The following is a 17,823-nucleotide window of genomic DNA, read 5'->3' on the forward strand; positions in this document are numbered from 1 at the left end:
GCATGATGTAGGCACGTAGGTAGCCAAATTGTACAAATTTGTAGGTTTATTGTATTAAAAAAGAAATGTCTATTTTTCACTTCCCCTGTAAGCTAAAGAAGCTGTGTTCTTGTTTCTGGGTGAATTGAAGACTTAGGGGACAGTAAGAATCATCCATTTAGCATCTGAGTGGAGCTGTGTCTGGGCCAGACTGGGTAGAGTTGGGAGGCTCTCTTGCCTGGAGAACATCAGTGAATCAGATGGGTTTTCTTTATGCCAATGCTACAGCTTTTACTGACAATTAGGAATGTTGGACTCAGGGGCTGGAGCAGGCCATTCAGCCCTTCGAGTCTGATCTGCCATTCGTTGAGATCATGGCTGACCTGGTTTGTGGTCTCAACTACACTTTCCTGTCTATCTCCCTGTAACTCTCCACTCCCATGTCTATCAACAATCTAATTTCCCGTTGACAGCCAAAACCTACGAGATGTATTGAATTCTTACAAACTACCAAAGTGGGATTTGAACTCACAGCGACTTGGTCGCTCACTCAATAGGTTAACCATGAGTCTACTGTAACCATGCCCCTGTTTATCCAATGGTGTTTCTCCATCTGCACAAGACACACATGCATACCAAACCAAATAAGGTTTGCAACAATCTTTGGAAGGCGCATTGTTCTGAAGTGAACGTTGAACATTCTGAAGACATGCAAATGCTAACCCACAGAGATGTTCTACCCGAAGAAGCAAGAACAAGATCATCGTCACTACTGGAAGACCTACTGGACGCAAGTATCCTAGAGAGTTCTGGAATCCTCCACCATCAGGAACTTTCATTCTGAATCTACCCTGTCTAAACCTATTAGACTTTTATACGTTTCTATGAGATCCCCTCTCACTCTTCTAAACTCCAATGAATGTAATCTTAACCGATTTAATCTCTCCTCATACGACAGTCCCGCCGTCCCAGGAATCAGCCTGGTAAACCTTCGCTGCTCTCCCTCCTTAGCAAGAACATCCTTCCTCAGATAAGGAGACCAAAACTGCTCACAATACTCCAGGTGTGGCCTCACCAATGTTCTGTACAATTGGAGCAAAATATCCCTATTTCTATACTCAAATCCTCTTGATGTGAAGGCTAGCTTACCATTTGCCTTCTTTACTACCTGCTGTACCTGCGCGCTTACTTTCAGTGACTGATGCACGAGGACACCAAGGTCTCGCTAACTATCCACCTCTCTCAATTTACACCCATTCAAATAATAATCTGCCTTCCTATTTTTGCTACCAAAACAGATAACCTCACATTTATCCACATTATATTCCCCCCCATATTCCCTCATACCCCAATCAATCTCAGTTACTCAACTGACCATCCACAGCCTTCTGGAATATAGAATTCCAAAGATTCGCAAGCCGCCAAGTAAAGGAATTCCTCATCTCCAACTCTGTAAAACATCCATCCTCTCAAATGAAGATTATTACACATTCCAACACGATTATCTCCCCTTCCTCTAAACTCCAGAATATGGGCACATTCTACTCATCTCTCCCCCCCCTCAGACCATCCTTTTCATTCCAAGAATAAATCTAGTGAACCGTTGTCCGGATTCTTTTAAGACACACATCCTCCCTCAGGTAAGGAGACCAAAATGGTACACAATACTCTTCAAGTGTAGTCTTATCACAACCTATATAATTATTATTCTCCAACAATTGCAATAAAGGCTAACAGATCATTTAGCTTCCTAACTAGGGCAGTACGATAGCACGTGGCTAGCACTATGGCTTCACAGCGCCAGGGTCCCAGGTTTGATTCCCCACTGGGTCACTGTCTGTGCGGAGCCTGCATGTTCCCCCTTGAGTCTGCGTGGGTTTCCTCCGGGTGCTTTAGTTCCCTCCCACAGTCCACAAATGTGCAGGTTAGGTGGATTGGCCTTGCTAAATTGCCCTTAGTGTCCAAAAAGGTTAGGAGGAGTTATAGGCTTACGGGGATAGGGTGGAAGTGAGGGCTGAAGTGGGTCAGTGCACACTCAATGGGCTGAATGGCCTCCTTCTGCACTGTATGTTATATGTAACTGACTTGGTGTACCTAGATGCTAACTTTCCAAATGATAAAATAACTTAATAATGCGAATATAAACAGCATTGACTAAATGTTATTTGTTCCCCAGACCTTGTCAACATTAAATCACAAGATCGTTTGACAAGGGGGGGGGGGGGGGGGTCATGGAGGGACGCGGGCATTTTAAAATAATTATGTTGCTTAGAATGGAGCCTATTAAGTACAATTAATTCCAATTAAGCAAAGTTCATCTCCAGCCGGGAAATGGCCAGTTAGTCATGGCCACACTGGACAATGACATATCTACAATAGCAAATCGAGATATTGAAACACATTTGGAAAGAGAAAGGGGGAGATTAAACAAGTGGTTGCTACCTCTCATTCCCTGGCTGTGGAGAAATTATCCAGGCCAACTTTTAGAAATTCAGTAAGATTCTGCTCATATCTCTGGGAGCCAATGGAAAGGAATATCTAGTTTAATATTAGACTCTCCAAGTGCCAAGCTGATTAAGTGGTTTCGGCCAGATTCTCAGAATGAGTCGGTTAACAATCAATTGAGACTACACTCGTTGATAGGGAAACAGTGGTTTCCAATCAGATAGATACCAGGTCAATTAATGGCCATTGCATTGGGAGCGGGGAATAAATGGCGGGAGGTTTGAGCGGTTCTCTTACCTATTTTCTACTCGGAAGCTGTAGGAGAGGAACCTAGTGATATATGTGCATTTATGTGTACTCCCTTCTTGCTGTATTGGTGAGCGAGTTTCTCAAGGCGGTTCCTTGGCCAACCTTAGGAATGGCTTGATGCTGGTGTGTTGTGTGATTTTTGTTGTTGTTGCAAAACGTGCAAGTGATGTTTTGGATTGAATGATCGTTCTCCTTTCCTGCACCCCCCCCCCCCCCCCCCCCCGCTAAATCGGACTACATTGTTCCAGTCATGAAGGAAAGCCAAGCCAAATATACTAGTCGTAAACCCTTGAGTATTTCGGTGAAAGATCACTTTTGGATGTGCAGTCACTCTTAGAAAGCCACTTTTTGAGAAATACATTCTTGGTTTTCTTACAATTGTTCAATTTCACGCTGAAGTCAATTTCCGAAGATGTAGGAATGTCGGTGGCTTGTTCCAATAACCCACACACTTTAATTCCCGTGTTTTCTTGGTCAATTACTTTTGTAAGTTTCTCCTGCATTGTAATGGCAGGAAGAGTTTTTTTAAAAACTCGACCAAATTCTAATTTTTCTTTTTGGGGGGGGGGGGGGTGATGTTGGACCCTTGTTTTTCCTCGATTCATGTGTCTCATTTTTTTCTCAAGGTATTTAGAAGGCAAGTTTTACTTCCCGACATTGAGTTTGCACCACGCTTGATGATGTGGGCTTTCATTCTCCTCTTTGTTAGTGTATAGTTAAGGTGAGATTGTGGCGTGTGGTGTAATGGTGACTTCCCTGGACTAGTAATCCTGAGGCCCCAGGCTCTGGGAACGCTGGTTCAAATCCCACCCATGGCAGCCGGCGGCATTTGAGCTCCATCAACAATCAAGTCTTTGTAATGGTGAAAATATTATCGATTTGTTGCATTTAGTTCACCAACTACCTTTGGGGTAGAGGAAGGAAATCTGCCATCCTTGTCTGGCCTACATGTGACTCCAGCCTCTGTGATTGACCTCTAACTGGTCTCTGTCATTACCTTGGAAGCACCTCGAGTCCCAACAATTAGCGATGGGTAACAAATGTTGGTTTTGCCAGCGATGCTCAACTTGTGAAAGGGGACAAAGTGGTTTTACAAAATGGCTATGTACCTCAAGGGCCTATTGGAGGAAATCCTGGGTCAGGAGGTGGGAGAGTCCCTTGAGTACTATTTTAGAACATGCACGATTTGAGTTCCCAATGAGAAATGGGGAGCAACACTATGAACTATATTGGCAGTTCTCAGTCGTTTACCCTATCCTACTATCAGAAGGCTTTGATGGCTATCATGGGGAGGAAACTGCTCATTTCCTTATGAGTTTTTTTATCCTTTGGTCTGCTGCAGATATTCAAAATTCAATACATTTTTTTCCACTTCACTAGTGTCCCATAGTTGTTTGAATACAATTGGCCCTAATGCTTCATGGATGGCTGACTTTGTAAATCAAACATTCTGGATTTGACGTTAACTGCTCTTTGTCCACGAATACTACCAGAACTGTGGTATGGTACTGATTTGGGATTTGGCCATGTGAGGGGTATTTCCTTTTCCAGGCAAGCTTGTATTTGGGAGGGTTTTGGCATTGAAATGTTCCATTTAAACCAAATAGTTATTGGCATCATTTGAAGAATTAAGACTGAGCTGAGACCTCTTGAGATGCACAAATGCCTAGAAATGGTTGAACTTCATTAAATAGTGTTTGAAAAAGACTATGAAGAGAGATTGTGGTAATGTTTTCTTTGGTCTTTGTGCTCCAGCCCACTGCAAATTTTAAGTTTGTGTTGATTTAAATCTTGGGCTGTTGGCCAAGTGTGTTTAAATGTGAGCGTGTTTACAGAGCAGGTGATCCCAAAATTATCCATCGTGATCTAATTTCCATAATCTGGCAAAATTGAAATGCTGCCTTCGAAACATTAACTATTGGAATTGAAGTTACAAATGCCATTTAAAACCAGTCTTGCAATTGTTTATTGGGGGCCCTCCAGTGTTTTTGGTTTTGCTTGTTTGTGTTGGGACTGGGTGTACAGTTGGGAGAACATTCCTACTTTGACCTCGAGGTATAATTCAAAAAGGCTCACGGGATCATTGTATCAATTATTAGTTTATTGTTATTTCCCTTCATATAATTTTGCACTTTCCCCCTTCCCTGTCCTGTGTGACACCATTGTTCCAAATACTGAATAGTGACTCTCTCTCAACACAATAAATTTACACCACTGTGGCCATTTGGTCCAAGTCTCCTGCATGCTTATTGAGCTGTAACCTCCCATTCCTTTCTTCCCCCAGCATTTATCTAACTACCTCCTGCATCTGTAAGTTGCCTCAACTTCTATGTGGTGGAACGTTTTATGTTCTAGCAATCTCTGAAAATTTCTCCTGAATGGTTTATTGGTTTTGTAGTTGCTACCCTGTGTTTGTAACTCTTAATTTTGCATTGTCCCAAATGTGGCAGCGTTATTGCTGTCTACTGCAAGTCTTCTGTATTGACCGTCCAGGGTACCAGTGGGGTATTCTGAATAAACAACTCTTCACTTTTATTTCTATTCAAAGGTCTACTGAGAATGATTTACACAGGTTGAGCCAGACTTGAATAAAGCAAATATGAAGCGGCAGTGTGGTCCTAAAATGTATTTTCTTCTGCTTTCCATATATGTGGTTATAGGTAAGTATTTCATGACTCAGTGACTTGTTTGCTTGATATTGCAATTGATTTTCAGCCTGTGTCACATAAGAACATAAGAACTAGGAGCAGGAGTCGGCCATCTGGCCCCTCGAGCCTGCTCCGCCATTCAATGAGATCATGGCTGATCTTTTGTGGACTTAGCTCCACTTTTCGGCCCCAACACCATAACCCTTAATCCCCTTATTCTTCAAAAAACTATCTTTATCTTTACCTTAAAAACATTTAATGAAGGAGCCTCAACTGCTTCACTGGGCAAGGAATTCCACAGATTCACAACCCTTTGGGTGAAGAAGTTCCTCCTAAACTCGGTCCTAAATCTACTTCCCCTTATTTTGAGGCTATGTCCCCTAGTTCTGCTTTCACCCGCCAGTGGAAACAACCTGCCCGCATCTATCCTATCTATTCCCTTTCATAATTTTAAATGTTTCTATAAGATCCCCCCTCATCCTTCTAAATTCCAATAAGTACAGTCCCAGTCTACAAAACCTCTCCTCATAATCCAACCCCTTCAGCTCTGGGATTAACCTAGTGAATCTCCTCTGCACACCCTCCAGTGCCAGTATGTCCTTTCTCAAGTAAGGAGACCAAAACTGAACACAATACTCCAGGTGTGGCCTCACTAACACCTTATACAATTGCAGCATAACCTCCCTCGTCTTAAACTCCATCCCTCTAGCAATGAAGGACAAAATTCCATTTGCCGCCTTAATCACCTGTTGCACCTGTAAACCAACTTTCTGTGACTCGTGCACTAGCACACCCAGGTCTCCAAATAGCTTCCAATGAGACTGCAATGTGCTAAGTCTTAAGGAATTGTGATATTTTAATCCTGTTTAAGATGCTTGCAGATGGTATGATTGCTGGAGTGTGGCTAAGGTGTCATAAAGTGAGGTCATCATTGACTAGCAGGGAAGTGTTCTACTAATATCCCTGGAGCCATTTACTTGTTTACAGATAGCTAGCAGAATATTGTTTTAGGCAGATAATTTGAGGTATTGTTGGTTTTGGTCCTGGCTAAACAAGAAGGGCCATCTTGTAAGAAGAGAAAAGAATGCCTTGTGTTTTGGGTGCAGATGATGTAGTTAATGAGACGAGCCAGGTTTGTCTGAAAAGTCAGTGGGTGTTCGAACTCGCATCTGAACATCGATATATTCGACCTGAAAGGTGTTTCTCCAAAGCTTCAGCTTGGTTGAAACCTCGTTGTTACTTTATTCATTAGTGGTATTTGAAATATTTTGGTTTGCTTAATTGGAATATAGTAGCAGGTTTAGGAAGCAAGTTGAAAACTGTAAAACTATTTGTGTGGTTAATGGTTAAAATATTGTTTCTTTTAACATCAACAATTACATTTTACACTGCAAATAATGAGGATCTTAACAGAATGCAATTATTTCTGGCGATTGGCCTTCTGAACTTAATATTAATCTGCTTTTCATACTATAACTAGAAGTTGAATAGCAACTAACCCTACTTCACTTTTTCAAATTTGAGAATAAGGGTTTCCATGTGAATTTTTTATTTGTGTGAAGTTGCGGTGGTGCAGAATCATAGAATTTACAGTGCAGAAGGAGGCCATTCGGCCCATAGAGTTTACACTGGCCTTTGAAAGAGCATTCTACTTAAGCCCATGTCTTCACCTTATCCCTGTAACCCAGTAACCCCACTAACCTTTTTAAGAGGCAATTTGGCATGGCCAATCCACCAAACGTAATTGCATATCTTGAAACTTGCATGTCAGCCTTGGGTTTTGCTGATGGTGCCTCCTGTGGTGCGCACTCCTGAGGTACGAGTTCAAATTCCACTGGAAGCATTAAACAATTTTGTTTGCCTCTTGTGCTTCAAGCCTTCATTGCTATTCAAACAGACACATTTTAATAACTTTCTAACAGTGATTACACTTTATTGTCTAAGTGTTTTCAAATGTCTGTTGCAAAGTTGTATAGCTAATAAATTTCAAATTGCTGACCATTTAAGGTTGATATAAATCCTTCAGAAGGTAGGATAGTTTTGGATACACCAGGTATGGGTGAAGAGGAACACTCCACTAACTGCCCAGTGCACCTGTTTTGAGATTCTTGTAACGTGGACTAGTATACATTCCGTAAACTGTGTGGGATAAGTGTTCAATGCATAATCCCATTTGCTTGTTTGTTTTCCATTATTCATTGATGGCCCATCCTTAATTTTCCTTGAATGTGGTGAGAGCTGCCATTGACGTAGACACCTTCAGTGCCAGGGAGAGAGTTCCATGATTTTGTGCATCAAATTTTTAATCCTGAGGCGCTTTGAAGATCGGGTTTTAATAGGCCATAGTTGTCCCACTAATCCAGATCGCACTTTGTCAAGTGTGGGCTCAATGGGGGTGGCATGTGATGCAGTGGTTAGCACTGGGATTGTGCTATCCACAATGCATGGTAGCATTGTGGATAGCACAACTGCTTCATAGCTCCAGGGTCCCAGGTTCGATTCTGGCTTGGGTCACTGTCTGTGTGGAGTCTGCACGTCCTCCCTGTGTGTGCGTGGGTTTCCTCCGGGTGCTCCGGTTTCCTCCCACAGTCCAAATATGTGCAGGTTAGGTGGATTGGCCATGATAAATTGCCCTTGGTGTTGGGTGGGGTCACTGGGTTATGGGGATAGGGTGGAGGTGTTGACCTTGGATAGGGTGCTCTTTCCAAGAACCGGTGCAGACTCGATGGGCCGAATGGCCCCCTTCTGCATTGTAAATTCTATGATAAAGAATCCCGGCCCGGGGTCACTGCCCGTGTGGAGTTTGCACATTCTCACCCCCACAACCCAAAGATATGCAGGTTAGGTGGATCGCCATGCTAAATTGCCCCTTAACTGGGGGAAAAAGATAATTGGGAAAAGATAATTGGGTACACTCAATTTAAAGTGCGGGCTCAACGTTCTTTAATTCCCAAGCCCTTTCATGTTCAACATGGGCAGTAACAAATCTTACATGTTTTAATAGATCCAAGAGACTAATGGGTTACAAACTTGCCTAGTGAAATATCATCTGGATTCGCAACAACAAAGATTCGTCAGTAATTAGCCGCAACTGGTGTTTCTCACCAACTTTGGAATTTGTGCTAACTATGAAAGCCAAAATAGTGTGCAAGTGCTCAGTGTGTCAGGCAGCACCTCATGATTGTGACCAGTGACTTGAAGGGATGGTGACATATATGGTGACACGGTAGCACAGTGATTAGCTGGACCAGGCTCCAGGTCCCAGGTCTGATTCCCAGCTTGTGTCACCGTCTGTGCGGAGTCTGCACGCTCTCTCTGTGTCTGCGTGGGCTTCCTCCAGGTGTCTGGTTTCCTCCCACAAGTCCTGAAAGACTTGCTGTCAGGTAATTTGGACCTTCTGAATTCTCCCTCGGTGTACCTGAACAGGCGCCGGAGTCTGGTGGCTAGGGGCTTTTCACAGTGCCTTCACTGCGGTGCAGTGTTAATGTAAGCCCACTTGTGGCAATAAAGATTATTGTTTCCAATTCTGCATTGGAGTGTGGAACTTTCAGATGGTGGTGTTGCCCGCATGTGCTGCTTATCGTTCTCTATGTTAGCAGTCATGGGTTTGGCAGATAGCTTGGTTCCTACAGTTAGCCCTACAGTTAATCCTGTAAATATTGCACACTGGTCGTTGGTGATGGAGGGAGGGAATGGATAGGGTGCCAATCATGGGCTGCTTTGTCCTTGATGGTGTTGAGCTGCTTTTGGAGCTGTGCTCATCCAGGCAAGTGGAGAGTATTCCATCACATTGTTGACTTGTGCTTTTGGAGAGGGGTGGGGGGGTGGGTGCAGAGATGGTTGACCTCCAACAACCACAACCATCATTCTTCTGTGCTAATTCTAACTCCAGTGGAGTGTTTCTCCAATTTCCATTTTCTCCAGTTTTGCTCGGGCTCCTTGATGCCACACTGTTCCAATGTTCCAAACGCTATCTTTTAGGATGGGTATCGAGGGATACGGCACAAGGAAGTGCTGAGGGTTTTGGCCAAGGTTGGTATTGGCTGGAAGGGCCTGTTCCTGTGCTCTTATGGTGTGTGTTCAATCGAATGTTCTTTTTGTTTATGTTGTGAACCACGGTTGTAATGCGGTCAGGAACGGAGTGTCAGTGAACAAATGATTGCTCAGCAAGTGCTGCATGATTAATGATGTCACTGATGGGGAAGTAACTAGATTGGTTGAATTTGTCCTTTTTTGTGAACAAGACATAACTGGGCAATTCTCCATGTTGTGTTGCTGGGTAGATGCCAGTGTTGGCATCTGGAGCAGCTTGGCAAGGGCTGTGGCAATTCCTGGACTGAAAGTCTCTGTACTGTTTCTGAAATATTGTCGGAGCCCATAGACTTTTATCCAGTGCCTCCAGATGTATTTTGCTGTCATGTGGAGTGAATGGAATTGGCTGATGCTGAGGACCTTCCTGAGGTGGATGGCTTGACACTTCTTCTGGCTGAAGATTAAGCCCAAATGAAGTACGTTGCCTCTGTTCCCAACTGAAGCAAGGGAAATGCATTTTGGTAGGTCTAACAAGAGGTGAAATGTACAGTAAATGGCAAAACTCTTGGGAATATCGAAAGTCAGATCAGGGCATACAGGTCCACAGATGTTTGAAAGTGGGAACACAGTGGACAAGATAGTCAAGAAAGCAAATGGAATGCTTGCCTTCATTGGATGGGGCATAGAGTATAAAAACTGGCAAGTCATGCTACAGTTGTATAGAACTTTGGCTTCACTTGGAATATTGTGCCCCATTCTGGTCGCCGCACTTACCAGAAGGATGTGGAGGCTTTGGAGAGGGTGCAGAGGAGGTTTACCAGGATGTTGCCTGGTCTGGAGGGTGCTAGCTATGTAGAGGTTGAATAGACTCGGTCTGTTTTCATTAAAACAACAGATGTTGAGGGGTGACCTGATAAGGTCGACAAGATTGAGGGCCGACCTGATGAGGTCGACAAGATTGAGGGCCACGGATAGGGTGGATGGGCAGGCACACTTTCCCAGGGTGGAGGGGTCAATCACTAGGGGGCATAGGTTTAGGGTCAATGGGGCAAAATTTAGAGGAGATGCTTGAGGCAGGTTTTTTTACAGCGGTGATTGCCTAGAATGCATTGCCAGGGGAGGTTGTGGAAGCAGATACATAAACAACGTTCAAAAGGCATCTCGACAAATACATGGATAAGATGGGTAGAGAGGGATCCGGCACTAGGAAGTGCTGAGGGTTTTGGTATGACTGGTACAGGCTCTGAGAGCCGAAGGGCCTGTTCTTGTGCTGTTTTATCATTTGTTCTTGAATACAGTTTTGTGGGGTTAAATGTACAACCAAGAGGACCTTTTTCATTTAATAAAAAAAAAAAAAAAAAAATTGGGTTTAGCTCTAGTGTGACTTCTCCCTTCACGATGTTTGCCAGTCCATTATATGTAGAACTGGAACTGAATGTGAAGACCAAAGATGCAAGGTTGGTGTACCACAGGCATTCTTGTCTTCTCATCTGCACAGAAGGAGAGGATGTGGTGAGGTTGGCTTAACCAATAGCAAAATTTTGAGCTGATTCTGAGCACCTTGTCATCTGTTTTTGAATGGTCTCCTAGCTTGTCTTTGTCATCTTGTCTTCAGCTGACGTGCAGATGCCCTGCACCTGGAGGGCTCTAACCAGCCATGAGCTGAGATGTGGTTAGAGATTGAGAAAGGAAGGGGCTGAGATGGAAATGATGAAGCAGGGACCATATTTGGGAAGAGGGGTATTGTAAACTACCAACAGGTGGTAAACTATAACCCGCAGAAGCACTGATGTAATTGCCTTCTAAATTTGTCAGTTACACCATTTAAAACAAGCCTTTTTTTAGTGCTGTGAAGATTGTTACATGACCTTTTACGTGACCTTTTCTAATTTGTTCATGCTGGTTTCTGTGGTACTAATATTGTCTGTTTCTGGACTCTATCAACCCACTCCCTGTGCTGATGTACAGGATTTGTTGGTGGTATGTGCTCCCATCACCTGACATCACTACTTGCCTCTTACTGGCTCGAGTAACCCTGACTGGTGGTTGATTTTTCTCCCATGTGTCATGTCAGAGTACCTTTAAGAAATGGATGTTTTAAACAATGTATCTTTAAAAAATGGAGCAGCTCATTACTGAAGTGATGTCGGAGGGTGGGGGTAGCTGAGTGGAGCTTTTAGTTTCAGTTTGAGAGCAGCTGAAAAGTGCCTGGCTAGTTTGCTGTGAGCTGTTCAGAAGGACAGAGCCAGTTTTGAGAAAAAGAGCTTGGGTATGTCTGTTTGCAGTGAGCTGGATCTGCTGTGATCTCTGCCATGGAAGACTATATCTGAATCATTTGGGTGTTTTAAACTCCTAGTAATGTCTTTAACCTGATGTGTTTCTGTTGTTAAAGGTGAAGTCTTTGGAGGTTTGAAGGAACATTTTGAGGGATTATTTAGTGTTGTATTATTTTCGGGGTTATCTTTGAAGTAAGGGGTGGTAAGTGATCCAATGTTTATTTAAAAAGATTAAATTGAATTCCTGGAATAAACATTGTTTTGTTTAAAAACCCACGTGTCCATAATTGTAATACCACACCTGGAGACCAAGCCGTGTGGTTCAAAAGCAACAATACATTAAATGGGGAAGTTGGTTGAACTCCCATGATACATTTTGGGGTTCTGAAAACGCGGCTCCCATAACACATGTCACCTCTGAACTCCACAGAAAGATTGTTATCAATATGGCCACTGATGATCTCCTTTAGCAGTTCTTGGGTCTTATTTTGCTCTCGGATACCAATCCTATTTGGCGTGCAAAAGCTATTTCCATTGTAATGCTGGTCGTTGACATGAATTCTCCTTTTTTCTGCAACCTATCCTATACTGCATAATCCTAATCGTCACCATCTTTGTGTGTAGAACTTGCGGTCTGACTTTTGTTTTTGCGATAATTGAGGGGCTGGTTTAGCTCACTCGGCTAAATCGCTGGCTTTTAAATCAGACCAAGCAGGCCAGCAGCGCGGTTCGATTCCCGTACCAGCCTCCCCGGACAGGCGCCGGAATGTGGCGACTAGGGGCTTTTCACAGTAACTTCATTTGAAGCCTACTCGTGACAATAAGCGATTTTCATTTTCATAGATGCCCCTTAAATGCTTCTATCGTACATGCTCCCACCACCTCCCCAGGCAGTGCGTTACATATATTACCAACTTCAGGCAAAAAAAACTTGCCTCTTGCATCTGTGCTAAACTTTTCCCCACGCACAAAGCTATGCCCCCTAGTACTTGACTTTCCTACCCTAGAAAATAGTATGAGGGGTCTAGTTGGCCTTAACACTATCCAATCTCCTTACATAATGAAAAATCGTGAATATTATTTTCTGACCTGCAAATGACTTCCATTGACATGTTTAGAGAAAAGCAAATACTGTGATTCAGAGTTGTCAGATATAGATTATTACTGCAGTCTGCTTTCTCTCCCATTTAGGAGGTCTTCTTGGAGCACCAGTAGATGAGGATATTCTCGATCAATTGTTATCTTTAAATATTCCAGTCACAATGCGCACTCCAGAGGAGCAGACGTCACCTTCCGTTACACTTCTGTCAAGGGCATTGTCCACTCCAGGACCATCATTAGCTCAATCTGCTCCGTCTACAGCAAGAGATTATGGAAAGCAAGAGTTGGGTTTAACTATTGATGACCACGACCGTGGGGCATTGGGAATGAGCACTGCATCGAGAGAAGAAAAACTATCCACTTCTAGCAAACACTTACTTCATGACTTGGTATCTACACCGCCAACAGAAATGGCATTTAATCACATTGTTCAAAATATCGTTAACACAAGTGCCAAACCTTTGGATTTGGCATCTACAAAACCTGTGTCTTCAGTTTCAACAGAAGTCTCTGGTGAAGATGAGAAGCCAGTTTGGTACAGTGAGGTGACTACTCCTGTATTTCCATTTTCCAGCCAGCCTCCAGTCCCTCGTATAAAAGGCGATTTGCAAAATTCATCTACACTTGGCTATACCCACCTTGATAAATCAGGTACAATGTCTTCAGGCGGTGCTGAGTCTAACACTTTCAAAGTGTCATCAGTTGAGCAGGCACTCCAAGTTAGATCAGGATCCACAATTACAACTCTGCCAGAAATTAGTGCAGAGTCTGATGTCACCGCACATTTGAAAACTGGTGTGACCAGCTTGAATTCTGATCTAGCATCTTTGTCATCTTCTGGATCACCCAATAGCCCGCAGGACAATGGGCAATTGCCAGATGTTTTGGAGGTTGAATACTCCACAGATGCTTCACCTGGGACCAATGGGCTTTCAGATGTCTCAGAAGATGTATACTCTGTAGCTGCTTCTGCTGGGATCGGCTGGTCCCCAGATGCTGTCTCAGAAGGTGTATACTCCACCGCTGTTTCACCTGGGATCAGCTGGCTGCCAGCTGTCTCGGAAGATGTATACTCCACATCTGCGACCAACTGGCCTTCGGATGTTTCGGAAGATGTATACTCTATAGCTGCTTCTGCTGGTATCAGCTGGTCCCCAGATGCTGTCTCCGATGTATACTCCACAGCTGTTTCACCTGGGATCAACAGGCCTTCAGATGTTTCGGAAGATGTATACTCTGTAGCTGCTTCTGCTGGTATCAGCTGGTCCCCAGATGCTGTCTCTGATGTATACTCCACAGCTGTTTCACCTGGGACCAACAGGCCTTTAGATGTCTGGGAAGATGTATACTCCACATCTGCGACCAACTGGCCTTCAGATGTTTCGGAAGATGTAAACTCCGTAGCTGCTTCTCCTGGGATCAGCTGGTCCCCAGATGCTGTCTCTGAAGATGTGTACTCCACAGCTGTTTCACCTGGGACCAACAGGCCTTCAGATGTTTCAGACGATGTATACTCTACTGCATACTCCACAGCTGCTTCACCTGGGACCAACAGGCCTTCAGATGTTTCAGACGATGTATACTCTACTGCATACTCCACAGCTGTTTCACCTGGGACCAACAGGCCTTCAGATGTTTCAGACGATGTATACTCTACTGCATACTCCACAGCTGCTTCATTTGCTGGGACCAGCTGGTCCCCAGATGCTGTCTCGGATGTTTCAGACGATGTATACTCTACTGCATACTCCACAGCTGCTTCACCTGGGACCAACAGGCCAGATGTCTGGGAAGATGTATACTCCACAGCTGCTTCATCTGCTGGGACCAATGGAGTTTCAGATGTTTCAGATGATGTATACTCTACTGCATACTCCACAGCTGCTTCATTTGCTGGGACCAGCTGGTCCCCAGATGCTGTCTCTGAAGATGTATACTCCACAGCTGCTTCACCTGGGACCAACAGGCCAGATGTCTGGGAAGATGTATACTCCACAGCTGCTTCACCTGGGACCAACAGGCCAGATGTCTGGGAAGATGTATACTCCACAGCTGCTTCACCTGGGACCAACAGGCCAGATGTCTGGGAAGATGTATACTCCACAGCTGTTTCACCTGGGGCCAACAGGCCAGATGTCTGGGAAGATGTATACTCCACAGCTGTTTCACCTGGGACCAACAGGCCAGATGTCTGGGAAGATGTATACTCCACAGCTGCTTCATTTGGGACCAGCTGGTCCCCAGATGCTGTCTCCGATGTTTCAGAAGATGTATACTCTACTGCATACTCCACAGCTGCTTCATTTGCTGGGACCAGCTGGTCCCCAGATGTCTGGGAAGATGTATACTCCACAGCTACATATTGGCCATCTTTTACCTCCGAGGCAGAACTTTCCATGGCAGCCTTGCATACAGAGCCGACTACTTTGGGTGAAGACTTTGCAACTACGAGTGGGTCAGAGTATTTCTCCATCCCTTCATCTACTCCCAACTTTCAGCCCAGTGCTTCGGAAGTGTTGTCACCTGCTCCAAATCTCTTTGAGGATCAGTCCACTTCGTCGGTCAGTACCAGCTACCAAGATCCCTTTACCAGTTCATCAGCCAACGGCATCTACTTGAAACCCAATGTGTCCGAGATGCAACTTTCAATGATGACTGGAGTTGAACCTGAAGCCACCAGTTTTGCAATAGAGTCCAGTGTGACTCTGTCGTCTCATTCCCATGCTGAACAGACTAATCCCCTGCTATTGCAGTTTGAAATCCTGGATCGAGCCTACACTGACTCTTTGAATGATAGCTCTTCAGAAGCCTACCAGGAGCTAGAGACTGTTGTGAAAGGAACTGTAAGTATGTAGATTCTTTAGATCCTTAAATTGCTGAACTGTAACCCAAGTTTGCCCAATACAGTTGAACATGTAAGAGAAGAAAATGGGCAGTCACGAGGTGCTGCCATTTTAGTTAGTGCTTGACCCAGATTGAATCCAGTTGGCTCTGCCTGTAACCAGATATAACGATACATATCACAACTTGAGAAGTGTACTTGCCCACAACAATATAGATACCTCTTTGATACAACATTTGACTTGTAACTTTCCTTGGAATTTGAAGTACTAGTTTGCTCTTTGTCAATGCTGCCACTCCAGGGATCGCTCCAATGCTTAATGAGTAGCTCTACGACCTGAGTGGGTTTGGTTTCTGTTCTTCAAAAGGGATAAATGTGTGCAAGAGGAACAAATTGCAAGGTCATGGGTGGGGGTGTGGGGTGGGGGTAGCGCACTTGATGGGCAAGTCTTTGAGCCAATATGCAGGGATCTACCGCCAGCCTTTCGGAAATTGTTGGGAGGAATGGGTGTCTTGCCAAAATCGCATCGGAGCGATCAGGAGTCTTCTGGTGTTCTGTTATTAAGCAAGCTAGCATTTTTAAATATATTGGCAAATTGCATAGCTGAAAAATTCATTTGTTTTTTTTTTCAGTTGGAGCCGATATTTTATGCTCGCTATGGTGACAACTTTCTCGGAACCAGGATTCTTAGTTTTGCGTGAGTAGGAATTTCTTTCTTTGTGCGTTTTGTGTTTCTCAAACTTGAATCAATCCAAATGTAAGAGGCCTTCCGCTAGATTGATTAAAGACGGCATACTTTACTAGAAGATTTGTTCCATTTGTTCCTTTAATTCCTATGTGAAAGATATGTGCCCAATATGGATGTTGCTAGTGTGTACAGTAGGAAACTATTTCCCTCCTTAACCTGGACATGATCATCAATTATCATTATCAGGGGCTGGTTTAGCTCACCAGGCTAAATCGCTGGCTTTTAAAGCAGGCCAGCAGCATGGTTCAATTCCCGTACCAGCCTCCCCGAACAGGTGCCGGAATGTGGCGACTAGGGGCTTTTCACAGTAACTTCATTGAAGCCTACTCGTGACAATTAGCGATTTTCATTTCATTTCATTTCAATTAAATAAATTAAGCATCTACCTGTTCAGATGCTATTGGTTCTTGCGCACTAGAACAACAAACATTACAGCACTGGAACAGGCCCTTTGGCCCGCCAAACCTGTGCTGATCCAGATTCCTTATTGTCCAAACCATCTATATCCCTCTATTCTCTGCCCGTTCATGTGTCTATCAAGATGCGTATTAAATGTTGCTATTGTGCCTGCCTCCACTGGCAATGAGTTTCAGGCACCCACCACCCTCTGCATGAAAACCCTTCACCTGAACCTGTGCCTCCTTGTAATGAGTTTCCACTCTGGGGGCAAAGCTTCGGACTATTCACCCTGTCTATACCCTTTACTCAACCTCTCCCCAGAGCTAATGCCCTCCAGACCAGGCAACATCCTGGTAAACCTTCTTTGCACTCTCTGGTAGTGTGGTGACCAGAACTGCACCCAATATTCTGAATGTGGCCCAAGCTGTAATATGACCTGCCAACTCTTTTACTTAATGCCCTGGCCAGTGAAGGCAAGCATGTCATATGCCTTAATAAAAAAAAAGTATCCAATTAAGGGGCAATTTAGTGTGGCAAATCTGCCTACACTGCACATTTGGGTTGTGGGGGTGAAACCCAGACATGGGAGAACTGTGCAAACTCCACACTGACAGGGGGCTGGGATCAAATCTGGGTCCTCCGCCTCGTGAGGCAGCAGTGTTAACCACTGTGCTACCATGTCAACTCTGCCATTTGCCTTTCTGGCTGCCTTATCCACCTACATTACCACTTTCATGGAACTATGGATTTGAATGCCCAGATCCCTCTGTCAATGCTCTGGGTTCTGCCATTTACTGTATAATTTGCACCTGAATTTGATCTTCCAAAATGCATCACCTCTTCATTTGTCTGGATTGAACTTCATCTCCAATTTCTCTACCCAACTTTTCAATCTATTGATATTCTGCTGTATTTTTATAAATTAGAGTACCCAATTCATTAGCCAATCCACCTAGCCTGCACATCTTTGGGTTGTGGGGGTGAAACCCATGCAAACACAGCGAGAATGTGCAAACTCCACACGGACAGTGACCCAGGGCTAGA

General features: G+C 44.1%; 2 protein-coding genes across 2 annotated transcripts in view; both read left to right on the plus strand.

Moving 5' to 3' along the window:
• Positions 1-2,787: 2,787 nt before the first annotated feature.
• LOC119956724 lies at positions 2,788-14,185 on the plus strand. The gene is made up of 4 exons (XM_038784061.1): positions 2,788-2,856; positions 5,282-5,393; positions 12,881-14,076; positions 14,168-14,185. Exons 2-4 carry the CDS (start codon positions 5,333-5,335, stop codon positions 14,183-14,185), a joined length of 1,275 nt encoding a protein of 424 aa, XP_038639989.1. The 5' UTR covers positions 2,788-2,856; positions 5,282-5,332.
• A 218-nt stretch (positions 14,186-14,403) lies between these two features.
• LOC119956919 overlaps positions 14,404-17,823 on the plus strand; it is a 33,950-nt gene continuing 30,530 nt past the window's right edge. The window contains exons 1-2 of the mRNA XM_038784490.1: positions 14,404-15,633; positions 16,265-16,329. Coding sequence (XP_038640418.1) covers positions 15,187-15,633; positions 16,265-16,329 — 512 coding nt within the window. The 5' untranslated portion in view covers positions 14,404-15,186. The remainder of the gene's footprint in view (positions 15,634-16,264; positions 16,330-17,823) is intronic.

This window comes from Scyliorhinus canicula, chromosome 24, assembly GCF_902713615.1.
Source record: "Scyliorhinus canicula chromosome 24, sScyCan1.1, whole genome shotgun sequence".
Lineage (NCBI taxonomy): Eukaryota > Metazoa > Chordata > Chondrichthyes > Carcharhiniformes > Scyliorhinidae > Scyliorhinus > Scyliorhinus canicula.

Bases quoted from the DNA above. Each gene is read 5' to 3' on its own strand.
- LOC119956724 (XM_038784061.1), top strand. From the start codon at position 5,333: ATGAAGCGGCAGTGTGGTCCTAAAATGTATTTTCTTCTGCTTTCCATA. The intron at 5,394-12,880 runs GTAAGTATTTCA...TCTCCCATTTAG, and splicing joins TTCCATATATGTGGTTATAG to GAGGTCTTCTTGGAGCACCA.